Source organism: Panthera uncia, assembly GCF_023721935.1.
Source record: "Panthera uncia isolate 11264 chromosome A3 unlocalized genomic scaffold, Puncia_PCG_1.0 HiC_scaffold_12, whole genome shotgun sequence".
In the NCBI taxonomy this organism is placed as follows: Eukaryota; Metazoa; Chordata; class Mammalia; order Carnivora; family Felidae; genus Panthera; species Panthera uncia.
In genome coordinates this window covers 10,200,410-10,227,764 of record NW_026057579.1, presented here as the reverse complement: position 1 = coordinate 10,227,764, position 27,355 = coordinate 10,200,410, and the positions used below count along the sequence as shown (strand labels likewise).

The window sequence follows — 27,355 nt, the reverse complement described above, 5'->3', positions numbered from 1 at the left end:
GATGCTGATACTCCAGGAGTATTCTAAGGGAACTCCATGCCTAGCATAATGCCGTATCCAAAAGAACCCATTTCCAATGGCAGATTTTCTGGCCCTGGGGACAGCTATATAAAGGAGAAATTGTTTTGAGCAGGGTTGTCTTTCTGAGGTCACTCAACTTCTGCCGATTCCATTTACAAACAACTCTGGGCATGGGTATGGGGACAACATCCTTTGGGGGTTTTAATTCACATTTCTTGTGACTCAAATTAAAGATGGAATTTTCCATGGAAACAGTACCTCAAGGGCATCTTTGTTCAAGACCCAAACCTCATGCAAGGATCTTCCCACTTCTCACTGGTGGTTATTTGTGGTGTAAACGTTGGGGACTTTGTGCTGTGCTGACATGACTGTTTTCCTGATGTACCTTGCAAGGGTAAGGGCTAATCCAATGAGTGAATTTGGTCTTCCCTGAGGGGTGGGCAGCCCAGAAGTCACCTGTGGGAAGAGGCAAGTCCTCGGGCAGGTCCTGAGTCTGGCTGGCTGGAAGTCCAGAATTTCTGCCTCTTTCTGAGTCTCACTTTTGTGAGTTTGGACTTCAAGGAATTTGAGAGAACGTCAGGGGCTGTTTGCTTCTCCTCCATTGAGCTGCTTTTCCTCCCAGCCAAGATTCTTTAATGACACTTGGACTTCTCTCTCCATTTCCTGAGGAGGTTTATCCCTTAATCTTGGGGATGTTCAATCAGAAATTGTAACCCAGCCAGGAAAAGATGGTTGAGAGGGGGTTTGAAGAAGCAACCTGGAGGTTCTGTGGTGGGACAGCTGCCCAAGTAAGTTCAGTCCAGGGACTGTAATAAGAACTTGTTTCATCTGGTGCTGTTTCAGGAGATACTTAGCCCCTCTTGCTTCTTCCATCAGCATAAATGACTTTCCCTGAACACCCAATGATCCCACAGTTGAAGTGTCCCCAGTCTGGCTTTCAGGTTATAGCACAGGCACCGTTAACTGGACATGAGCTTTCTCAAGATGGTGGCTTATTGTATATACATTTCTAACCCTGGGAGCCACCTGTTCAGCAACCCAGATTCCGAAGTCTTCTTACTCCCCTGGGAGAACCTTCTCAGGCATGGGCCCAAATCTTTCAGGCCTGGAACTGAGGATTTTCTAGTTCAATCCCTGTTCCTGGACTGTTTTGAGGAGAAACCCTTATAGCTTATAGTGCATCCTTTTGTTTGCTTATGATCTTCCTCCTGAGAATTCCCCCTCTCCTGAAAAAAATCCATTTGGGTTCTCCTCCTCTCCCATAAAGCCATCCACATCTTTCCCTCCCCAGAACTCAGAACTCATTCTTCCCAACCATCTTTTGGCAATGAATCACACATATGTCTTATGACTTACTCGGATAATTGTTTTATGGTAAGCATAATACCCACTTCACCTATTCAGCCTTCCTGACTTTGATATATGGCAGGCATCTCTGTCTGCACAAGAACACTCTGGAATATTAAATGTATTTGGCAAAGTGGTTTTGATTTGGGCAGATGTTTTTATGTATCTATCACTAATGTCAATCTGCTTTCCATGAGGGAAATTTGGCCGACCTTCAAAGGACAAAGATTATTGACCTCCCGTGGAAGCCAATGGAAGTGAATTCACTATCAGATTTTTTTTTTTTTTAAGTAAAAATGAAAGACAATTAAAGGCAGCATGGTACAATAGTCCCTTCTTATCTACAGGGGATATGTTTCAGTCCCCCCAGTGGATGCCTAAAACCACAGATAGTACCAAACACTATATATACTGTTTTCCCATACGTCCCTAAAGTTTTGTTTCTAAATTAGACACAGCAAGATTAACAATAAAATAGAACCATTATAATAATATACTGTAATAAATTATGTAAATGGTTTCTCAAAATAGCTTATTGTACTGTACTCCCCCTTCCTGTGAGAGTTGATGAAATGCCTGCATAGTAAGATGAAGTAAAGTGAGTAGACATCGTGACAAAGCATTAGGCTACTATTGACCTTCTGGTGATTGGTCATTAGGAGGATAATCTGCTTCCAGACCCAATGGCCATGGGTAACTGAAACTTTGGAGAGCAAAACCACGGATAAGGAGGACTACTGTAGTAAAATAGACTTCATTGTGCTATACATCTCTTCACAGAACAAGCAGGGTTCTTCCACATGACTTTCTTTGCAGCATTTTACCACAGAATGATGACTCCCTGGAAACTCAAGTAAGAAATGGTTAGGCCTACTTCTGAATAATCACTTGCTCTAAGAATAAGGTTAAGAATTAAACATTCTCAGATGGAAGACTGGCTGGATGAAATGGTGTGTTATCCCAATGAAGCATGCAACTTTCCAGATATCATCAGATGAAACAAACATGTCGATCAATCAAGCAAGCAGGGAGATCATCTTCTTCTTTAGAAAATAATTGTATTGTAGGGGCGCCTGGGTGGCTCAGTCGGTTGAGCATCTGGCTTCAGCTCAGGTCATGATCTCACAGTCTGTGAGTTGGAGCCCCGCATCGGGCTCTGTGCTGACGGCTCAGAGCCTGGAGCCTGCTTCGGATTCTGTGTCTCCCTCTCTCTCTGCCCCTCCTCTGCTCATGCTCTGTCTCTCTCTGTCTCAAAAATAAATAAAAACATTAAAAATTTTTTTGAAAAAAAAAAAAGAAAATAATTGTATTGCTTAACCACACATAAGTTAATGTGTGAACATAGTTTTGAGTATTGTGACATTCCCAAGTGTACCTACAGCTAAATAAACCAGAAGGTTACCCATCTGAGTCAATCCTAGTTTATCATTTAGCATCTGGAAATTTCTTTTATCTTGCTGGATCTAGCCCAAAAGTATGGGTGGAGACACACGGTTGCAGCCAATAACCTAGTTATGTATATGGCTTATTGACTTGTCCAAAAAAACTTTAGTCAGTCATTCATATTAGTCTGGTAAGCGAATTCTAAAGTCTGAAGATTTTATTTATTAGAATTGCTAAATCAGGGACTAGGTTGGTAACGATTTCCAAAGGAGAAATTCTTATTGGAGAGAAACCATCATGTTGACTTGTTTTAGGTTTCACAGTAAAATGATTCAGTCTCACCAGGCTTCATACTAGGAGGAGAATAGCCATCATGTAATGTATACTTTTCCTTTTGTCTGTTTATATTTGCAAAGAGCTAAGTACCCTGATGTTTCCATTTTTTTTTTTAAGCAAATAATTTGAGGCAGAAGTAATATATCCATGTCCTTTGTTAGGTCTCATCGCCCAGGGAAAAGATTACCTACGAGAACCTTGCCTCCACACGAAGGGTCTCAACTTAGACAAGCTACATGGTCTCTTTCCTGGTTGTTGGGTCACAGGTTGCTTGCCATTCTGAGTCTGCAAATAAAGTGCATCTTGATAAATAAGGTTAAAAGCAGGAGAATGTTCATAGACCGAGAACATCAATTCGGCTCTCAGCAAGTGGAAAGTGCCTTTGTGCAGAAAGCCCCCAGCAGCTCTGTACCTGCTCCCTGGAGAAGGAACCAGGTATCAGAAGGGCTACCAAGGGAGAAATGCCTTAACCAAACCATAAGGCAGATGTAGCTGTTTCCTCTCCTATAGAGGCATATTTGTACCGTCTCAATTATACCTAATCTACTGGGAGACTGTATGGGAAAAGACCCAGAGAAAGTATAATAGTTAAATACCTGCAAGGATGCATCATTGCTTAGATTCTCGCAAACAATACTGTAGCAGAGGGAATGCACAAACATTATCATTTTATCCAGTAGTTTAACCTTTTCCTTGAGGTCATGCTGCAGATGAAGAGTAACATGAGAATAAATGTGACCAATAATTAAGACAGGGAAAGCGTTAAAAGGTTCTGGTTGAACCGAAGAAGAACACTGGACAATCGTGGGATAGAAATACAGCTGGGAAATTAGGGCAGGGACTCGGTGCTCCAAGGAAACTGGTTTCCTCTTCTATGTGGTTAGTTGTCCCGTGTTTCACCTGAAGGTCAGAGGTTATTTTAGATGATCGGATGATAGAACTGCAACAGCTCCAAACCAGGTGGGACAATCATTGAAATGTCTGAGAGAGGAAGTCATTTCAGGATACAGTTCAAGGAGAAATGAAAGTTATGATGTGCAAGTGTTTGACTTTGAAGGGGGAGGAGGGTGCTGACAGCAGGGCAGGAATCGCTGTGTACATTTCCTGTTCCCGTTCCTTAACTGACATCCTCAGGCATCTCTCCTCCTTGGTGTGGGGGTGGGGGGAGAGAGAGGAGTGTTCTCTACTGCCCTCTTTTTAGCCTCCTTAATCTTGTTTATATGGCACCTGCAGCAAGGAAACATCTGTCCAACAAGGATGGGATTGGGGTTACAAGAGTTTGCCATAGTGTGTTAAAGTAAGAGATACACAGAAATGAATTTTGAGAAGCTGGCATCGATTGACCTAAAAAATACTGAGGGGCCCCTGGGTGGCTCCGTGGGTTGAGCGTCTGACTTCAGCTCAGGTCATGATCTCGTGGTTTGTGAGTTCGAGCCCCCCACGAGACTTGCTGCTGTCAGCCTGTCAGTGCAGAGCCTGCCTTGGATCCTCTGTCCCACTCTCTCTGCTCCTCCCCGACTTACACTGTCCCCAAAATATTTTAAAAAAATTCTGATCTTGTTCATTTCTCCTAAAATTGAGGGGTGCTGTTTCTTGAATCTCAAAGCTTTGGGAAATAATCAAAATTGCAGAGTGGATGGAAATCACCTCATACCTTATTTTAAAGGCTCACACATACTTCAGAGAAGCAATTTTTCTGGTCCTGGACTTAAGGAAAATATTATTATTCTCTTATGTTTTTATTTATTACTATAAACAAGCAACTTCATTTTAACATTTACTCTTTATTGTGTTGCATGAAGTACCTATGTAATGCAAGTATGTACTGTACTAAAATACCTATATTTCCAAATAACATTATATGGTGTAGCCCACAGTCTCTGCAGAAGCATCTTGAGTAACCTGTGCCTTTATACTTTACAATCCATTGTTGGTTGCTGTGAAAAGTATGATTAACAGATGAAGAAAAAGAGATAAAGGTAAATATGAATACACTTTTCCAAACATATACATACACAGCTTACAATGGGACCCCAAATGGAAACAAGTCAAATGACAACATTTGATGTGATACCTATAAAATGTAGACTCTGCAATAAAAAGCCAAAGGCACATAAAAATATATTTTAACTTTAAAAATAACTTAGTTACAGTAATACTTTGCTTGTGTCTTACCAACATGTAGCGGACAGTCAAAATTTCGCGATATAGATATAATATATAGGGATATATAAGAGCTACAAGAAAATCCCCCAAACCCATAAAGTTGTTCAAATGTGAAAACAGAGAATAGTGTTAACACTGAAGAATTTGCTATGGCGAGCCCAAATGATGTAATATAGAAAAGAGTCTAGAAAAAAGGCTTAGGTGTTAAATAAACTTTGACTTCTTCTTGCCCAGGAAATGCTAGAGTACTGTGAAGTTCTTTAATGTGACTTGTGCAGCCCTTCGAGCTAGTGCCAATCTTGGCCGGGCCAGATTTCTTAACGTGTCTGGAAGCAAAAAAACGTGAGCTGAACGTCAGCAATACCCACCGAAAAAAAATGGGTTCTGACCGACTCACTTCCTTTTCGCCAGGACAGTTTTTGTTGTTATTGTTTTGTTTTTGCAAACAGGGCATAACAGGTACAAAAAATACTTTGTAGGAACATTTTTTAGAAAACCTATCACACAGTGGCAAACATAGCCAGTGAAGCTCTTCTCTCTGACTGTGGTTGGTTTAGTTCTTATTTTTTGATGATACCTTTTACCCCCGAGGACAAGAGCTGGTGGTGTCTGTTACTTATTTTTATCCATGACATTCAGCACCTCATCCAAAAACGAGGGCCCCAGATCGAGCTGCAGGGAGAGGAGGGACCCCGTGAGATCGGAGAGGGACTCCTCTGATTTAGTCTTGTCTTTGATGAGCTCGCACGGGGCAGGCTGGTCATACATGTCCTCGGCCGGCCAGTCGGGGTACTGTTCGGAGAGGCTGGAGGAGTGGCTGTCCCTGCCCTGGCTGGACTGCGACGCGGACCCGCTGGAGCCCCACGACACGTCTCCCTGGTGGCCTGTCCCGTTCTCCAACAGACTGCTCTTCTCCGGGGCCTTTTCCTCCACGACGGGCTCACAGCTAAGCCGGGGCAGCTTGGCCGGCCCGAAGGACTCCTGCTTGGAATTAAACGTCACCGGTGACAGTAAGGGCAGCATGAGCGCCTGGGAGCCTCCGATGGTCGGGAGGGAGATGGCGTTTTTGAGCACCGGGGAGGGCGTTTCTGTGAACATGGAGTCGGACGTGCTGTTGGCCCGGAAGAACTCGCCGTGCCCGGGCAGCTGGCCCATGCGGGCCTTCTCCTGGTTTCCAGGCAAAAGCTCGTAGTTCCCCTGGAGGAAAGAAATATCTCCAAAGACGTCGTGCTGGCCCTCTTTGCCGATGTGAATGGTGTGGCGAAAGTCTCCCAGAGGAGGACTAATCATGTCGGGGGACAGGATGTCCCTCAGTTTAAATTTCTTTCCTTTCTTGTTATTGGCAGCTTTCAGGTAAATTGGGGTCTTGGCTGGCATTTTGGAGTTGGAGAAGGTCTACTTTGCAAAAGGGAAAAGGGCCACTTTCTTCGCTGATGTTAAGCTCCGAATATCCTTTCTGATAGGATCTGTCACATCATTTTTCTCAAGGAGCTTCTAGAAGTGGCTCTGAAATGAGACTGGGTTGAAAAGGCCTTCCTGAAGTCACAGCCAAGTGGGGCGTCCTGGAGAGCCAGTTACATCATCCAACCCATCCCACGGCGGGGAGAAACCTGGAAAGGAAACCAAAGCAGGTTATATTCAGCTGACCCTTTAGGGTTCACTGGGCCTGCCTCTTTCTCAAGAGCCTGTGAATAAAGGCAGGACCAGTTCCTATCTAAAGCCAAACTCTATTTTTTTCCCTCCATCAAGTAGGATAAGAACTTTAATCTTAGGGTCTTTTACTAAGGGTCTACTAATCTTGGTCTTATTTCTGGGGGAAACAAAGAGATGAAAAAAAACTCATACCTATGACATCAGTACTTTCTAAACATGGCCATGGACACAATTTTCTGCACATGCCTAAGATTTTTAGATTTTTCTCTATTATAAGAATTGCTGTCAGCACATGACCAGAGTGATTTCAGCTCCTTAGATACAAAGTAGATTTGCTTTAAAATGTTTTCCCTTTTGTTTGATAATATTTTGTTGCTGAGTTCTGTATCTAAATAAAACTAGTGCAATGCAGCAAATAGTCCTATAAGGAAAGGGGTTGGAAATACCATTTACTAAGTGACAGCGGCTATTATGTGCCAGTGGCCAACAAAATCTTAGCAAAATCCAGTCGCACAAATGAGAAAATAGGGATTCAGGAGTCACAAAATAAATCACCCTTTGTCAAGAACATACAGTCAGTTCATGACAGAGCCCGAGCTGGGATCGAGTTGTGGCACAGAAAACTGGGCTGTCAAGCCTTTCAGGTCTTGGGGACATTCTGAGATAGAAGGAAAAGAACAAAACTGATTCTTTTCAAACAAAAACCAGTGTGATCATCTACAACTGGCTGGGTCTTAGAAATACTTTTGGAACACTTCCTGATAAAGTTTGTGTCCTCTCCCTGTGGTAGGTGGCACCCCAAGGTAACTCCCATGATGTGCCTCCTGGTGTTAACACCTGTGTGGGCACAACCTGGGACTTGCTTCTAAACTACAGAATGTGGCAAAGGTGATGGGATGTCACCTGTGGTTAGGTGACATGGTAAAAGAGTCCATCTTAGCAGACTGGAGAAAGGTGCCTTTCACTGGCTTTGAAAAAGTAAGCCGCTGTGCTGAGGGAGGGCCCGTGGAGATGAATTCTGCCAACAACCTGAGGGAACCGGAAGTAGATCCCCCCCACCCCGGTTGAGCCTCTGATGAGAGCAAAGCCCCCTGGCATCTGTCTCCCAGCCTGATGAGATCCTGGAGCTAAGCCCTGCCTGGGCTCCCAACTGACAGAAACTGTGGGACAATAACTTAGGTGGTGTTGTAAGCCACTAAGTTTCTGGTAGTGTGTTACCAGCGTAGAAAATATACACACCCTCCCTGCACATGCAACTTAACACAATGAGAAGTGCTAAGCCAGGAGGTGTGGGGCTCTGGGTTCTCATCTTACAGATGAGAAACTCTCCATCTCTTAAAAATAAATCCTCTGACTCTTTGGTCCCATCAGCTGACGTGAAGAAGTTAAAAACCTTTCCCACTGTGGGAATTCCTGAAATGCTCTGCTGAGACCTCTCCCATCGGGCTCTCCTCCCCACCGGCAGAGGAGCAAATAAATAAATAAATATCCAAGAGCTGAGTTGGATGGTGGCTTGAAGAGAGCCAGCCACATTTGCTTTGTAGCAGCTGGAGGCTGTACGCATAAAAATTTTGAGTTCATTTCCCCGTGGCAGGTGGAAAGAACCATGCTCTGGCACCCAGTGGCAAGGCACCAACAGGCTCCGTTTGGGAAGTGGCTTGCACCCAGACTGGACAAGGTAGGAACCGATGATGAGCTGGACAGGCCCACCCCGCCCTGGCTTCGTGCGTGGGAAGGTGGTCCACGCAGCACAAGAGGGTTTGCACCTCGAGTGAGCCGACCTTGAAGCTGCCACCTAGGACCTCACACTCAGCATCTCTCCGTTTCGTCCCAAGTAAGGACCTGGTTCAAACCTCCCCAAAGTGCTGCTGCTGTGGCCACACAGAGGCACCCCCTGGTTCTGCTTCCCACTTGAGGTTAGGATCGCATGGAAACACTGTTACTAATGGAGATGTGCCTAAGAAGCCAGGCTGGTGGGTCCGGATATTCTCTCGGCTTTGACGCTAATTTGGGTCTGGGGGCAGTAGCAAATGTCACAACTCCAAAGCCTTGGATCCCAATGGCAGGACTTCCTCCGTCTGTAAGTGCACGACAGCCTGGGGCCCCTGCCACTCGGGGGGTAGCTGGCGTTGCCTTCCCGCACCTCTGGGCACAGCGTGGCAGATGGTGGCCTGCAGGAGCCGCCAGGGCACCGGGCCCCCAGGAGGTGGGAGGCAGCCCCGAGGGACAGCTGCCCACCGGAGCGGTGTCCACGGCACAGACGGCCAGGAGCACAGCTGCCAGGGAAAGATACAGCATGTCCACTGCCAACTCAGGGGCAAGTGAGGGCTGCCCGTGGTCAGCTGGTGGAGCCAGGGTTACGTGAGGCCAGAAACCGGGGCAAGGCACTTCAAATCAGGCAGAAAAGGAAAAATGCCACGAGGATGCAGCCAGAGAACAGTTCCCTGCCCTGCTGACCGGATCACTCACAATCGCCCTTCACTTGAACAGCGCCTGGCTGCGCTGGGGAGAGAAGGGAGAGGAAACATTTGCACCCGGAAGGCTCAGGGGAAGAACGCTCTGCCCTCAGTCCCTGCAGGCCACGGCCACAGCCACGGCCACAGGCACTGCAGGCCCTTCGCCAGAGGCCAGCTCAGACTGGTAGAAGCTGGGTTTTACATCAGGGTCACAGACACAAAGGTGGGAAGGAAGGGACAAAAAATAGAAAAAAAGGAAGAAAAGGCTTGGTGAGTGAAGGTTAGATAAGCTGCAGGCAGTGAGCCTGGAGTGGAAGAGAAGATACATTTTTCTTTCTATAAATATTTACATAGTGTTTATTGTGTGACAGGGATGTAGGCTTCTAGAGCTTTGCAAACAATTTGTATTGAATGTCTACTATGTACCAGTGCTCTGAGCTCCCATACATTGGAAGTTGTTTTTTTTTTTTTTTTTAAGGAATTTTGGACAAAAATGTCTTTTTAACTTTAGGTGAGCTGCTATTTGCAATGTAGTGTTAGAGAAACAGAGCTCTAATCCCATCCCTTTATCTTATCTTTCTTTTTCAGCTCAGGGGCAACCATGCTTGAGCTAATAATGAGGATTTCTTACACTGGCTGCTTCCTCCCCTCCTTTTTGGATATCCTGGGCTCCTTGGCTTATCAGCCAACATACATCAATGTCCCTTTCCCTTCCTGGCCTGACTATTCTTTCCGCACCTTCTCTGTCATTGCTAATGCAGAAATCTAATGGGCACAGTTTCTTAGCTGTTAACAAAAGAGCTGGTCCCGGGGAGGGTATGTGCATGCTCCCGGGAACCATCAACACTAAATATTACTGAGAGCATCTCTATGTTCTGGGCACTGTGCCAACCTTGGATATGTACCAGCTCACCCACAAGAACCCATGAGGCTGCTACTGTTAATATCCCCATTTTATAAATGATGCACTGAGGTCCAGACAATGAGTCTTGAGTCCCCTCTGCCAAGGCTACGTGGCTATGAAGGCACTAAGCCAAGTCGCCAGGCTCCAGAGTTTAAGGTCCTGTCTCTTAATAATCACACTCGCTGGAAATTCAGTCAGCTCCCAAATTATGAAGGAGGTGCATCCCAAAGTCTCTTTAAGATACAAATATGTGATAACACACTGGGCTGATAAGGGTGGGGTCAGGCCCTGCATATACCGATGGTGAAAGCACGAAACAGATCCCACCTCATTGGAAGCTGGTTGCCTTTGGCACCAGAATTCCACTTACAGAGATTTACCCAACTTGCACACAGGGGAAATAATACATGTACAAGATTATCAAATCCAGGAGGATACGACAGTCTGGAGTTGGAAACAACCTAACTGTCCACCGATAAAGGACCGGTTAAATAAATTGAGGTATCATCAATTACAAATGAATATCATACAGGTCTTACGAAGGATTCAACAGTTCTTCGCTGATACAGAAAAGCTCAAAGATATCTATCTTTACAGGGAAAAACAGATAGGTGCAGAAGTATATAGATACACTTGCATTGGCTTGTGTGTCTGTAAAATATCTCTGGGAGCACACACAAGAAACTAATCATGGTGACTGCCCACAGGGAGGGATGGACAGGATAGGGCAAGGGTGGGAGAGAAACTTCTCACTGTATATCCTTGTATGATTTTGGGTTTTCGAACCACCTGAATGAATTAGCCATTAGCTATTTAAAAAAAAAAAAAGGGCTGCTTAAGCTTCAGGCTGCACCTTGGAGCGAATTTTATACAAAGGTCCTGAGAAGTCTACTCAACCTGTTACCGGATCATAATGTAAACACGTCTGTGGCGGTTGTGTTCAAAAGCCAAAATGTAAGGTGGTGGCCTGTGGGTATATGAAGACCTCAGAAGAGGGCTGACCTTGTCTCGCCGGAGCATGGCCAAGGGACAGATCACCTCTTCCTGCAGGGACTAGGCATTCACGGAAGAGGTAGCACAGGTGTTACTTTGCAGAATGGAAAAGATCTCCTAAGAGAAGGGTTTTTAGTCACAAAGACATGAGAAAAGGCAAGAGGCATAAGTGTCCACGTGGAGGGAAGCACAGACAAGAGGAGGCACTGGGGCTTGGGCGTGCAGCTTCTGTTCAGGCGGTGGCTAGTGACACGGGCCATGCTCTAGAACGGGATGGTCCCTAACACTCAACACGAAATCCTGTCCCTGGCTCACTGCTTGCAGAAAAGGAGACCTGGGCTCCAAGAGGCTGCTGGCAGCTGACAGATGAGGCAGGAGGCAGAGGGAGGATGAATCCCAGTGGGAGAGCCTGAATCAGGCAACACCCAAGAGGCTTTGCCCTCTGCCCAGAAGGAAGTGGGATTACTTGCCGTAGGATGGAGTGGGGAGAGGATATGAGCTACACAACCGGTCCAGATATGAGCTACACAACCAGAATCGGTGAGCAGCCCTCTGGGTGTTCTACAGGTCAAATGAAGAGAATTGTTAGCCTTTTACTATCAGTCAAGACTCTACCATCCATCATAAACACTTAGTACTGAACCACCCAAAGGATGCTGCCCACCCACACTTGGGGGCTCTCCTGGCCTTCCTGCTTTCTTGTGTTGCCATGATTCCTCTGTTCTATCTTCCTCAAATCCAAAGACAGAAAGTCAGAGAGTAAGAAGGCAGGAAGACAAGAAAAAGAGAGGAAGACAGACAGAAATCTTCCCATGTATAGGCTTTTTCTCAGAAACCCTCCTCTTGACCCTGAAATCTGAACTCTCCATGAGGGCTAATCCTTTTCTCTCCCTTCGTGGATCACTGTTTGCTGCTCTTTCCCCCCTTCAAGGACACTGGAGAGCATATTCATCTGGGAAATTAGATCCCTTAGAAAACAAAGGTCCCAGTCCTGGGGCACTGAGGAGAGGTTAGATTTGCCAACAAAGGGGGTCAACATCCCAGTCAGCTGCTTGTCACCCTCTATCAAGGTGAGAGAGAATGTCTGGCAGATGCGGGGACATGGGTCCAGCTGCAAATGCATAGGCCCCCACTTACAGGAATCTGGGAGAAGCTCAAGCGTTCCAGGACACAGAAGGACTCAAGGAGAAGTTAAAGTCATGGTTTTGATAAGAATGGCAGAGTATCGGGGCCATCCTTCCTGCACCAAGCTGGCCAATTCCATTTTCTGGTGACTGAATGAAGCATGAGTGACAGTGTTAATAAGAGAAATCATCACTGCTACGATAATAATTCAATGAAGAAAAAACTAAAGCAGCCCTTTGATTCATTTCCTTACCATCCTTTTGGTGAACAGAATGATGCCAAAAAGACCAAAGCAGGGCAGTGGCCAGTCGGGGGGGGGGGGGGGGGGGCGGGGAGAAACAGGGGGTTCTTAAGAAGTGACACACAAAAAAATCAGTTCTTGAATCACTTAAGAGCTGACAGGACTGGCAATTCATCCGAAAAGAACAAAGAGGTTTAGATTCTTTAAATTCCATTTATTTTAAGAAAGGAATGTTTGGTTGGTCTACTAATTATTTTTAGAGTAATTCTTAGTGGAGAAAGAGAGCAAACACGTGCTTGCATCCTGCAAAATAGGTTGCGATGTTAATTTAAAACACACATGTATAAAGACAGGGGCAGGTGGGGGGTGGGGACATCATCCTGAGGGACCTCCAGGCTTTTCCTTTCTTCTACTTTCGGGAAGTGAGCATGTACCAGACTTCCCCTTTCTTGCTTGGTTGTCACATCCTCCAAGGACATCCTACCTTCTCATCACTTTTCACTTTGCCTCCCTTTTTCCTAACATCCAGACACAGCACTGCCACACCACCTGAGCCCCAAGCGAAAATGTGACATGTTCCTCCTTCAAATCTGAACCATCAGTCCCAGGGAAGGAGGATGTTGACTCAGTCAAGAACCTCTCCACCCCCCAACCATCTTCGGGGTATTTCTCTCCACAGCGATAAGCCCTGAAAAACTGTATTTGATCCTGGACTCCACACTTTGGAAGGGATAAAGGCTACCTGGAACATGTTCCTACATGTTCTGAGGAGTCCCAACTGGGAGACAAAGAACTTGGTCGTGACATGTGAGAAGCTGAAGGAGGGGAGCGACTGAAAGAAAACTCAGAGCGAGGGAAAACAAATCTTTAGGAATCTCAAGGAGTCATTTAAACTTTAATAGAAAAGGGATTAACTGATTCTCTGAGGCCCTAGAGAAGCTGAGAAGCAGGTACAGGGACCTGTACTGGCTTCTCCAAGGGAGAAGGTCTCCAAGGGAGACCCCGGGTGTCTCAAAGATGGAAAGGGTGGCTGTGGGATGGGGACGGCGATCAAGGTCTGAGGATGTCACAGGGAGCAGCCCTGGTCCCAAGCCTCCTCAGTGGTGCATGATGTGTGGTGTTTTGTCTCTGCTCCTTCTGAGTCTCCTACTGGGGAGTATGATCGCTGTCAATTTCCCCATGGCCTCCTGTCACATTCGCCTATGAAAACACTCACAGACTTTACCTAGAAGACTTTCCATTTGAAGATGGTTGTGTTTTTACTCAAATTCCAAAGAATTTGAAATTCACAGGAAAAAAAAAATCATAGTATTTGAAATTCCACACTGAACTTCAATCAAAATCCAAGAGGGAAAAAAAATGTAACCAGAGAACACTCGATAAACAGCATCCTGAAGAGATGCTTTTCATATTTTTGGTCTATTTACTCTACCCCTAAAAAGATAAGATGCCTTTTCTATTTTTAGATTCTTACCCTCTCCTACCTCATCCAAACCGAGGACATAGCTATATGTGACAAGACAGCGAAACTCCATTCGCTCAGCCCCCAGCTGCCTAGCTTTCATGCACATGAACTTACAGCCAGACTGAACAGACTGCATTTTATGGACCCACTCAGAAAGGCGGATACATCTCACCTTCACTTACCTATAAATGGACTTCTCGTTTATGACTCAGCTACAGCTTGTATTTATTTTTCTTTTACGACCTGCTTTGTAGCAACCCACAAATACCATATGGGGGACTCACTGCTCATTTGTGTACACACCTCACATTTACGGGCTCTAATCGTACTAGTTGAAAGATTTTTTAGAAGCAAAACTGGAAGACAGCACATCCACCTCGAGAGTCTGCAGTTTTGAAGCCACACCTGTTCTCCCTGTTAAAATCAGTTACTGGGGAGGACTCAATAGGGACATCGATCCCCAGCAGCTGTAGCAAGGCAGGAGGAGGACGAGGACAGGTTCTCTTGAAATGCCGACTCATTTATCATGACTAGTTTTTTTTTTTTTTAATTTTTTTATGTTTATTTTTGAGAGGCAGAGAGAGACAGAGCGTGAGTGGGGGAGGGGCAGAGAGAGAGGGAGACACAGAATCCGAAGCCGGCTCCAGACTGAGCCATCAGCACAAAGCCCCATGCGGGGCTCGAACTCATGACCTGTGAGATCATGACCTGAGCCGAAGTCGGACGCCCAACCGCCTGAGCCACCCAGGCGCCCCTAACGTGACTAGTTTTACATGGGGCACAGACTCAGGGCTAGTCAGGAGGACCAAGGCAGGCACTCTAGAGTTTGGTGGATATGTGAACTGCTTGCATGCTTCCATAACTAATGGATCCCCACCTGATCTGCAAAGTTGCGGGGACAGTATCAATATAGAAAGAGAACTTGACCCCAAAGGTTAGGCCCCTTGAATGCTCTATTTCCCTAATGGGGTGAAAAGACAGATAGGGGGCTTTCCATGTTATTCTCCCAACCTGCTGGGGTCCTCGATAACCATTCATTCTCACTGGATGGGCTGAACCATGACATCTCCAATCATACCAGCACTGGGTATATGTGGAAGCTGGCAGTGGCCATCTCATTCTCCACCCACTTCCAAGGCAGGCTCTCCCGTGTCATTTGTATGTAAATATCTGTACACAAATATTTATCCAGTGAATGAATGAATGTCCCCTCAGACTGGGCCGAGAGCTCTTCTAGGGACACGCACTGGGTCCTGTTTGCCTCCCACTACACGTGGCACACAGTGAACATCAAGTTAAGAAGTGTTTAAATCCATAACCCCTGGTACACCTTCCATCATGAGAGAGGTACTGGTTTGCTCCCAGGTTCCACCCCCCAGTCCAAGTCTGCAGGGGCTCCTCAAGGAAGCGGCAAGTTTGAAATGCCTGCTTCTCTAAGGAATTCACACTTATATTAATGGCAAACATCTGAGTGTTTGCTGCGGGCCAGGTAGGTGTTAGAAAACACCTCTCAGGAAGTGATCTTAGATTAAGCCCAACTCTTAGGTCAACCAGCCAAAATACGGAGGAGCGATTTCTGCCACAGCTCGACTCCACAGTCTGGGCTCTTTAATTGCTGCTGGTTGGCTAATGTGAGGACTTGCATGTGAGTTCAGAATGGAATGTCCTCTGCAGGCTACCTGCCTTGAGTTGTGACAGGACGAAGAAGTGATACACTATGGTCTCAACATCAATGAGAGGCAGAGATCATAACCTTGCTGGGAAGCAAGAATGAATAAAATGGTCCTAGACACCAACCAAAAGAATTTTCTCAAAGAGGATCTCAAAAGGAATTTGACTTTATGCGAAAGAAAAGCCTAACGATGAAAATTTTGCCGTAAGAAAGCCCCCTGAGTCTCAAGGAGAAAAACAAACATCCTGTTCTTAGAAAAGAGTGTTCACTGTTGTTAATTCTTTCCCAGAGGAAGCACGTGCATGGGGCCATTGACAACAACCACACAGCTTTCACCGGGGACAATGGCTCCCTTCCCTCACTAGTGACACTTCACTTCCCCCCTAACTTTCTGAAACGAAGAACCCTGTGTTCCTTACATGGACTGTCCTCCCACCTGCTTACCATCGACCCTTACTCATAACATCCTCCAAGACCTGCTTTAGTCACTTCCTTCCCAGAGAAATTCTCCAACTCACCTCACATAATCCAGGCTCAGTACTGCATTGGCAGAGGCTTTCTTAGGACTCCTGAAAAGCCTGCATTTGTTATTTTTCTGTTTTGTGATGTTATGCCTGATATCTCCAGATAGGTGGTAAGCTCCATAAAAATAAGGTGGGCAAAGGTGCTATGAGTAAGAGCTATTATTGATAAATTATAGTCAGTGGGCCAGATCCAGACCTTGGCCTGTTTGTGTAAATAAAGTTTTATTAGAGCACATCTATGCCCATTCACTTACATGTTGTCTACAACTCAGTAGTTCTTAACTGAGGGTGACTTCACACCCCCCACATTTGGCAATGCCTGTAGATGGTTTTGATTCTCAGGACTGGGGATGGTGGTGTCACTGGCATTTAGTGAGAGGGGCCATGGATGATGCTGAACATTCTGCAATGCACAGGATAGCCCCCCCACAACAATGAATTATCTGGCTCCAATTCTCAGTAGTGTTGGCATTGGGAAACCCTGGGAGAGATGCTTTCACATGACAAGGTCAGAGTTGAGTAGTTGTGACAGACTATGTGGGCCTCTTGGTCTAAAATACTAACTGACCCTTTACAGAAAAAGTTTGAGCCCCTGCCTTAGATATGGCATTTCCACAGGGTTGGATGGTTATTGTCCCGCCCCCAACCTTTCACAATCCCCCTGCAATCACACCCCCACACGTGGCCTCAACTGTCTCCTCTAGTGACAAGAGAAGTGAAAAAATCAAAAGGAAGCTACTAGAAACCTTTTGACATTGCCATAACAATCAAGCCCACGATGAGTGGCTTCTTCTTCTTGGACAGGCCATTGACAAGTTTGTGTCATTTGGCTTGCATGGGAGCTGGGTGTGGGCCCGAGGTACTCACTTTGCACTCTAGTATCAGTATACAACGGATTGGAAATTAAAACAAATAACACACTAAAAAAAACACTGCTCCTTCACAGACAGCATTGGTCTTTTCTCCCCCAGTCTTTGAGACTTCACTTGGCTTCCCCCAGGGACTTCCTGTTCAACTCGCCCCACACAAACGTGCCATCTTTCTTTCCCCCTTCCCTGACCTGGCACAGGCCTTCTGTACTTTCCTCTCTCGGTAAATGGCAGGAAGTCCCCCACAAAGTCTCCCTGCCTCATTCTCCATAACAAGGCCCAGAGCTGTCTCCTCTCATCAACACCACTGCCTCAGCCTTTTTTTTTTTTTAATCCCTCAAGATCTCTCTCCTGCACAAGCACATTTGCCCCCCATTGGTCTCCCTGCCTCCAACCTCATCTTGAGTGAGCCGGCGACAATGCCCGAGTAACCTGGTCACTCTCGGTCTTCGATAGCACGCCCACCCTTGTAACCTGGACACAGAATAAGCCATTTGGGTCCTGCCTACCCCTGTGGCTAATAGTTCCCACCAGCTCCCCCAAAGCCTCCTAAACTGAGCCTCGTCTGTACCTTGTTTGTTTTTTTTCTAAATGTTTATTTTGAGAGAGCCAGAGAGCAGGAGCAGGGGAGGGGCAGAGAGAGAGGGAGACAGAGAATACCAAGCAGGCTCTGTGCTGTCAGCGCAGAGCCTGACATGGGGCTTGAACTCACCAACTGTAGGATCATGCCCTGAGCTGAAATCAAGAGTCAGATGCTTAACCAACTGAGCCACCCAGGCGCCCCTATTGTACCTTGTTTATACTTCAAAGCCACCAATTATCACACTATGCTGCCATCACTGCTTGTGTCTCCCACTAGGTTGCCTTCTTTTGGGGAGAGACAACTATATTTAATTCACAGCTGGCACTGAATAAATGTTTGTTGAATGAAGGAACAAATGAGAAAGTCTGAAAGAGACTGCCTTGTCTTGCTTCCCCTTCAACCCTGCCCTCCTTGTTGAAAATCCAAGATAGAGTCTTTCTATGACTCCTACAGGAAAAAATAAATGAAATCTTTTAACAAAGAAGCTGTGGCCTCTTGTGGCAAAACCTTTCTTTCATTTTTCCATCTGTAAGGCATTTTAACCTTTCTCTATCCATGCTGGGTAAGAATTTTACAGCCTATCAATGCAAGCCACAGTAATTCTATAGGCTCTTACAGATCTTTGGGATTAAGGCAGAGAATATTTGTTATCGTGCTATTTGAAAGGGAAAGGATGTCAATCCTTGACTGCAATGTGCAAATAGCATCTCAGAGAGACAGGCAAGACTCAAGAATAAATTGACAATACATTCCCCTGAATGCAGACCCACTAGTTATATTTAAGTCAATCTTAAAGAATGAGGCCCTGGGAGAAACAATGAGCTCGCTCTCCTGACCTTTCCTTTCAAAAGGAAGTGAGTTAAGGGGGAAATTTGGATTATTTGGCCCAAGAGGTACAAAGAAACCTCAAGAAACTATAATGGACATTCTACAGAAAAGGGTTGTTTTGAATATCAATGTGGGACTAGCACAGAGCAGGTACTTAAGAAAAACGCGTATCAAATGAATGAACACTTTGGCAAACAAAACAATAGAGCCCTCACTGAGGTTCTAGGCCTTAGGGGAGAAGCTAAAACTTTGAACCAGGCTTGCAGGTTCCTTGGAGAACTCCAGACACACACATATGTGCCAGTTACCTTCTATGTAAATGGAGATAATTACCCCCAACCCGCTTCTCTTAAAGGTGATTATAAGAGCTGAGTGCTATGCAAACGCAAAGTATCATCTTGACCCCAAATGAAAAACCAGAACGTCTACTGAAACTCAACATGAAGGAGGGGAACCACTCTAACTGCCAAAATAACCACTTTCATTTTCTCCTTAAATGTTGTCTGTAGTTGTCATCAAAAAAATGGTTCGTGTCCACCCTGTGAACAGTCTCCACGAGTGGAAGGAATTGTCACCTCCAGCTGACTCAGGATAATTCCTTCCTCTGGCACGGGGCTAGCTTCTCCTACAAATGTACAGGCCCCCTTTCTCTCCAGGTGCAATTCTCCCAGGCTTGAGGACAAATGAGACTTCAATGAGCTGGGAAAATTATCGTCAACCATTGTTGGTCAGATGAAGAAAAATTTCAGGGCCTCTAGTTATTTTCTTTAAGTATTTGGCAAGCTGTCAGGTGAGAGGGCATCTGTAGAGTCCCAAGGAAAGAAGGAGGCATGTGATTAGAGTTCATGGTGAGGCCAGGTGGGGCTGGGTCTGAGGAAGAAGTCTAGAACAACTTGAATTAATCAGTCCGAAGAAGAGGAGAGGCTTTCCTGCTGAGTCTGAGATGCTGTCGAGATTCCAGCGGGGAAGGGAGGGAGTTAGGGTAGATCTCCTCTAGGCGACGCTAACTTAAAGTAGCAGTCTGTGGCAGGTGCCTGTGAGCTGCACAGAGATGATATCACCACAGAGTTGTAAGATTTATCCTTGGTATTACAGACAAAGCATTTTACGATAGAGATTCCTCACACTGTGTTTCCTAGAACTCCCAGAGTTCAAGGGAGGCACCTACGAGTCACTGGTGAAGGGAAGGGAGACAGAAAAGTAGGGCCAACATCCCTACCCATTTCCTTCCTCCTCTTTAACCAAAAGATTCCAAAATCTGTTATTTAAGATACTGGGTTTACATTAAGATTTTCTTTCTTTGCTTTAGCTAGGAAAAAAAAAAAAAGTCCGAAAGAGGTCTCATGCTTTCTGTCACTCAACTCTTAGGGCCTTGGTTTTATCCTGTCAGAATGAGAGCAGGGCCGAAATTAAGGACCCTTACATCTGTGAAATGTTAGGGTCTGTGATTCTACATCTGCAGAAACATCTAGTTTCCAGGGAATTTTTAAGGGGAAAAAAACGACACTTTTTAATGAAGTTAATAGAATCAAAATACTTGTTACCAGCCTATTAAATGTTCATCATCTTTTCCCATCCTTCCTGGTACCAAATTGAGGGTACAAAGCAGGCCAGTAATTTTCTCTGGGTGCCTCACTTTGCTCCTCTGCGGAGTGGAGATAGGAATAGTGTTTCTTAGGAGGAGACAACACACGTGTAACGTGCTTGACCAAGTTCTGTTAGGCAATGAGCTGACAAATCAGTAGAAGAGGCAATTGTTATTAAATATTCCAAGAAACTAGAACAAGACAGAAGCCAATGATCAATACGTCCACCAGGATCAGGAAGTCCACGGTTCACACGGTCACGGCCGGAGAGATGCAGGCAAGCAGGAGGAAGCACAACGAGCCTTACTCTGCCCAGTACCAGGCTGACACGTGGCGCTGACACGGGCACTGCCCGGGTGGCACTGAGCCCCCGCAGTGGCACCCGGGCAGGAGGAAGCTTCAGAACAGGCTGCAACTCCCCAGAGGAGACTCAGAGGAGGTTCTGGTGGTGGCTTCCTTCTCAGAGAACCCTGGGTGATCATGACCATCAGAATCGAAGGATGATGGCGCCTCCCTTTGAATGTGAAGGTTCTGTAGCCTGGGAAGGAGTAACTTTACTACCGCAGGATTCGATTTCTTTCTTTTTTTTTTTTTTAATGTTTATTTATTTTTGAGAAGGAGAGAAAGAGAACTAGCGTGCACAAATGGGGAGGGGCAGAGAGAGAGAGAGAATCCGAAGCAGGCTGAGCCACCCAGCCACCCCTACTACCGCAGGATTTGCATAAGCTGTTAAGTGCAAATGACTTCTGGCTTGACAACACTGGGAGAAGACTGTGCCACAGGCAGAACCATAGAACAGGCTAGGACTAGACCGTCTGCTTTCCCATTAGGTCCTGTTTGTAAAAGAGACGAAAGCTGACCTAAGCTAGGTTCAGTCCCTACTTTCAAGGAGCCGGCAGTCTAACTAGGTAGCCGCAAGGGTCAAAAGATGATCATTCAAACAGTAAGTGTTACAACACCAAGTACAAGACACTGTGGAAATGCCTCGGGTACAAGCGAGGGAAGAGTGATAGAATGACAGCAGTCTACAGGCAGAAGAGAGCCTGGAAAACGTCTGCTTCTTCTGTGCCCCCATCCCTCCCCTTCCACTGCCTCACAGACGAGGGGGCAGAGTCTACCCAGAGAAGCGCAGGGGTTTGCCTTGTGACACAGCTGGCCAGCCAAGGGCTTACAGCCTCATCTCCAGCTATGTTAAAATCAATGTTATACGTCTGAACTGACCCTTGGCAAAATAAATAAATAAATAAATAAATAAATAAATAAATAAACAAAGTAAAAAAAAGAAACAAAAGGTAAAGAAATCAAATGCATTCTGAAATGGCAAAGCCACATTAAACCAAAAATGCCTTGTTTAGGAAATGGGTGCGGCCTATAATGGATTGGAACAGAACCGGTCTTTTTCAACTAAACACACAGTGATTTATCATTGGCAATGATGTGTCCACAGATATGACCTTCAAGTTGTCACCAGAACATGACAGATTCCCAAATGTGGAAGCTGTCTAAATAGAGGCCTGACTTTGAAGTTCTCTGCCTTCCACGGTGGCTCAGACTGCTTTGCTACAGAGCTGCACTGGTCTGTTTTTCAACCCAGGGTTTTCACATTATTAGTAGTAAGACTGGTAGGCTGATAGGTGTCACTGATTCCAGCTCACTGGGTTCTACGGCTAGAGGTTATCTGAAACCACCTAGCACCAAACGCCTCATCTATGAGACAGAGACCCTGAAGTCAGTTTATGCCTGGATCAGAGCCAAGACCAGAATCTGTTTTCTCGACTCCAGCACCTCTGTGACTGTTTCCATTAGTTTTGTATTAATTTTATCAAACAGCAGAATGACAGGTGTGCTCACATCTCCCGGTGCGTTCTTGTGGCTCTAATCCTTTGACTCTCTAAAATGTCCTTGGGATCCTTCAGCTCTGTAGGGCAGACTGCAGTGGATGGCTTCAGCCTCTGGCTTGCTGCTTCCCAGAGTGGGTTGCCTGCCAGACCACTCCTGCCGGTTGCTCTGCGGGCTAATGATTTGAGACTCTGGACACTGTCTCCCCGTGGAGACTCAACGAACACAGTGGCATATTAAATGCTCTGAGAAGTCCTGCAGAAAGGGACCTTAGTCAAGCCAGTTTCCCAAAGAATCCTTTTCTGGTGCCATTCATATCTCAGGGTGCAAGTTAGGTGGTGTTATGCTAGCTAACTGCAGATGTGTTATCAATGCAACATGGCTTAACAAAGAATCAAAGGCTAGAAGACGAATAGTGACTTTTTCAAACATGCAAACAAAAGCCAAACCCCTGAAAATCAGGTTCTTTCAGGTTCATATTTGAGATTCAAGGCTTCTACTATTCATTCATGACTTTAGCCAGCAATAAGGATTAATCAAATACTACTAATTTGGAATTTACCAGCTTTCAAATGCCTCAGTTCGCCTGGCTATTCAGAAACAGTAAACTTTGAAAATATCAGTATCATGATTCATATTTTAAAACTATGGGTTTTCATTTTAAAAATGAAACAAGAGGTACTGTTGAACTCGGCCCCTCATCATGAGACACTGGTGAACTTGGCACTGAGGAAATATATCAAGGCCAAACAAGGCTTTTTTTTTTTTTTTTTTTTTTTTTTTTTTTTTTTTTTTAGGAAAGAAAAATACCCTACTATTGCTACATAACTATTTGGCTACTTATATTATTTTGGTTTGTGGGGTGCTGTTTTGTTTTGTAACCATTAAAGGGTGGGGGCAGGAGAAGGGAAGATTCCAAATGGAAGCCGACAGCTTGAAGGCTATTGCTCTTGGTTTTGAGGCAATGTAAGTTACTTTGGGCCATGCTTTCCAGAACCCCTACTTCGGTCTGGGTCCCCCGCTAATCACAATCCCACAAGTCCAAGGCAGTAGAGGCCAGTCAGGCTGATCCAGGGTACCTCTCTTAGGTTTCAAAGGCTTCCTTACTCTGTCTGTCCCACCAGAAGCTTATCTGGCAGGGTCCGGGGCAGGTGCAGAACTATAAGGAGGCCCGCCTTCCACCAAGGACAGAACCTTCCTGCCCAGTTTATTGGCGGCTCCTGCCTCTTGCTTAGCTCCTCCCGAAGCAGTGTCATTATGAAATAGGTATTAAATGTCCATTGGGTGCCAGGGACTGAAGGGCCACACACCATTGGGTGCGGACACTGGTCTGAAGGACGGGACCATCCAGACTGCTTACGGAACACTGCAGCCCCTGGTTCTCCTGAACATCAACGCAGGGTTGTGGTCCTCTCTAAGCTCCACTCCATCCTTGGTCCCAGAAGTTCCTGGCACCTAGATGTTGCAGGGCCTTTTTTTTTTTCCTCCTTCCTGAGTCCTACATTTTCACATAGCAATAGCAAATCTCTTCATTTATGGTGTAAATTAAATGCTCACGTTAACTCTAGCGGTTTGATTCTGGATCCCCTGCAGGAGAAGACTATGGCCATACCTGTGAGATTAAACTATCTTCAAAAATGAAATAATTCACCTGGTATCCCCCAAGGCTGGCAATTACTACCATTTTCCTTTGAATATAGAGTACTATGAAATGAATTCTCTGCTGGAGGCCAAAACCCCTCAGAAGAGTCAGATTTAATAGCCTTACTGCCACTCCTCCCAGGTGGTGGGGGTGTGGTATTTAGTACAAGGTCAAATAGACTTGAATCCAGACCTGATTCAGCTACTTAGCTGTGTGGCCTTGGCCAAGTTACTAAACCTTTCTGAGGCCGTGTTCTCATCTTGAAACAATACTCTCTATGTTAAAGAGTAGTTATGAATATTAAATAAGAGAGTATTTATTAAGCACCTGGGAAAAAAATAAAAGCAACAAGGAAGCATCAACCTTTTATTGTACTTACTCTGGATCAGGCACTGTTCTGAGTGAATTACTGTTTTTTTCTTTTTTAAATTCATTTCATCCTCTGAGTAATATTATTATCCTCATTGTATAATTGGTAAGCTGAAGCACACAGGCTAAGTAATTTGCCCAATTACACAAGTATTAAGAGCCAGAGCTAGGCTATGAGCTCAGGCAGCCTGACTCAGAGAGGTTTCTTAACCTCAGGGTTTCCCCCCCATCTCCTTGCCCTTAAGAGGTGCTGACATGTAAGCAAGATTAGCCACTCCTACATGCACATACTGGGTTGTTAAACTGTATATGCATATTTAGGTATGTTCCTTTTGGTGTAATTTTGGGCACGTATAGAACAGGTCTGTCCCCAGCTTCCACACCCATAAAATGGGGATATTAACAGTTCCTCCTTCATAGAATGATTACTAGAAATAAATGAGTTAACCAGGGTGAAGGGCTGAGAAGACTGCTTGGCATTTCGGACAGGCTCCATGTAGGAAGTGGCTTTATCATCCAAAGTCCTGAACAGCATGATGTTTTAGCAGAATTCTTGGGCTCCAGCACTTGGTAAAGGAGATTTTGTAGCTGGCTCAATCTACTAGTTTCAAATGACTATCCTTGTTCTCTGGCAAACATACTGTATTTAAAAATAGATTGAGGTTCTTATTCAATGAATAGTCGGGTCTACAAGAGTCTGGTTAGAAACAAATTAGGCCAGGCCTAAACGAAATTAGACTGCAAATAAGAATTTTAATAATTAAAAAGAAAACATCAAAACAGTCTTTCTGGAGGGTTTCTTCAGGTTAGGTATTGCACTTCACCCACTGGATATATGCAATGGCTACTGGGCACAGAGCTTGTGAAAAATGTATAGGCTGGTAAGAATCTGTGGGTGATATAGGTTAAAACTACCTTATCCCCATTGCTGTTGAATACCATGAACGTTAGAAGAGAAAAAGGGCAGCGTTTGTGAACATGTTGGACATAAAAAACAAAACACCACATTAAAGGAAAAGCTGGAGAGAGACAAACCAGCTCATGTGAGCCCATGCCTTTGTATTTATTCCTCTTGCACATTTAAATTTACAATTAAAAAAAAGTGCAACGCTCCTTACTTTAGCGGTCTTTACATGTTACATTCAGACTGAGAACAGAATTTCACTGCTCAGATTTGGAAGGAAGGGGGGGGGGTGCTCATCTTATTTCATGTCTGTAGCTGCTGTCACAGCACCACGTTCCAATCATGGAATTCATAATGTAAATCTCTTGCAGATGATACCACTGGAAAACAGAAACTGCCATGGATCCAGAAACACTTCCAAATTTCTGTAAAGTTCTTATCTTTGGGCCCAGAGGCTGGTATTCAGCGTTGTATTCAGTGAGTATGATTGGGAAATCTACATTCTTTGGGAGACTTAATGAAGAACTTTCAACCATCCCTTGACTATCCAAATAGTCGGTTATTTATGCCAGGTGTGACCATGCGAGGCATTTCAAACCTGCCCTGACGTATCTCTTGAGTGTTTAAATCTATTCTGAAAAGGGTTTGTGGCATACACATACTGTCTAGCTTATTTAACTGCCCAGAAGGGCTCGTGCAAATTACAGGTGGTATCAGAGAGAAGACCTCTAGAACTGTCCAGAAAAGAAGAGACGTTGCATTTCTTGGTTTTTAGATACAAAAACGATCTTTTCTAAGTTAGAATGTTATAGGAGCCTTTTAGATAGCCTTAGGGATACCCCATCATCAGACTTCATGGTAAGCCTTTTGTCTCCTTGTGATCTTAAGGGGAAGTCTGCAAGACTGGCTTTGCTATTCAAACACGGACATCTGCTGCACTCCAAATTTCTTGTTCTGTTTAAAAAGCAGCACCCCTAAGAAACTCTGGAATATTGTGAGGCCTAAAAGTTGGGGGTGGGGAGGAAATCTTTGTCTCCCTAACACATTCATCAATTCCCTCCCCCTTCCAAGCACCTCCCTCTCCAGAACCCCCTACACCCTCAGCACACATAAGCAGCGACTCCCCCAAATACATCAGGGCTGCAAAGATTCATGTTGCAGTACTCTCCTGACATTCCTATTCCCGCCCTCATTTTAATTCACTCACTTTTTTTTTTTTTTTTTTAAACAAAATGTAATTACTTGACTGTCAGCCTGGGCTGCGCTCTGGGGCTTTTACTCTTTTCAACACAGCTGCGCTCCGGGCTTTGATGCTGCTGTCCACGCAGCTTGTCCCAGCCACAGCTTGGCTCTCGGCAATTCAACATTCAAGTGCATATTTATTTTTAAACTGACCTCTCCTAGACTGTACAGTATAAAGGAGGTCCTGCCAAAAAATATGCTACTTTCTATTTATAAGATGAAACACATGCCTCTCGAAGTCGAGAGGGGGATGGAGTACAATAATTCATAACAAAAAAATTACTGGCCAGATCCATTCGTCCTCACGTGTCTGATACTTGTCTGTGTCAAGACAGTTCCAAGGTGGAAAAAAAATCTTGAAAACGCTTCAGCCATTCAGAACCACCGTCAAATAATGATGATAATAATAATAATAATAACAATAATTAAACTGCCAGATCTGCAGGTTGGAGCTCCAACCACAATGCCCCCTGTCAAGTGAGAGGGTACCCGGCGGATAGTGCCATCGAAGATCTGCACGGGGCACCCATGTGCGGCCCTGGTGCCATTCCACGATGGGAGGGGGGCGGTAGCCATGTGCAGCTTGTTCTGAGATGGAAAAATGGAATACGCGCCCAGAATGGCTGTCAAAATAGCTCGGAGGGTGCAGTGCAGCCGTGCAGCCCCACCCTGAAAAGTGGTGGGCACAAATGGTAGAGCTCTGCGTCTCGATCTTGCCACCCGAACCCCTCCCCGTCTGCTTTACGTCCCCTTTGGTCCCTTGGACCCCAGCTGGTAAGGCGATGCTCTCCGTATCCCCGCTCCCTGTGCGTTTCCAAGCCTAGCACCCCGCGCACGCCGGAAGCGGCCACGACCGCGGGTCCCACAGACTCACAGGCAGAGAGGAAGGAGCCCTGGGCAGGCAGCAACTCACCGGCAACCCAGACGATCCCAGCCGCTGACGCTGGGCGGGACGCCCCGCACAGACGCCTCCCGAGGGCACACGCAGTCCCAGCCCGTTACCCGCAGATCCAGCCGAGGCGGCCCGCGAGGCACCTCACAGCACTATCCACTCCGAGTGGGCGTAAAGTCGCCCGAGGCCGCGGGTCTCCAGGCTCGGCCCCCGCTCCCGCCCCGCCGCTGCGCTCCCGGCAGACTCCGGCCGCAGCGGTGTAGGAAGATGCGAGCCGGACTAAGCCCGCGGCTGCCGGACGCTGAGCCTGAACCT

The 27,355-nt window shown here is 45.7% G+C and overlaps 1 protein-coding gene across 1 annotated transcript; it reads right to left on the bottom strand.

Annotated features, from left to right (window-relative positions):
- Positions 1 to 669: 669 nt before the first annotated feature.
- Positions 670 to 27,355, bottom strand: CDC42EP3 (CDC42 effector protein 3). The gene is made up of 2 exons (XM_049652287.1): positions 27,062 to 27,355; positions 670 to 6,863 (listed from the first exon to the last, which is right to left on the bottom strand). The coding sequence occupies exon 2, from the start codon at positions 6,628 to 6,630 to the stop codon at positions 5,866 to 5,868; it is 765 nt and encodes a 254-aa protein (XP_049508244.1). The 5' UTR covers positions 6,631 to 6,863; positions 27,062 to 27,355; the 3' UTR covers positions 670 to 5,865.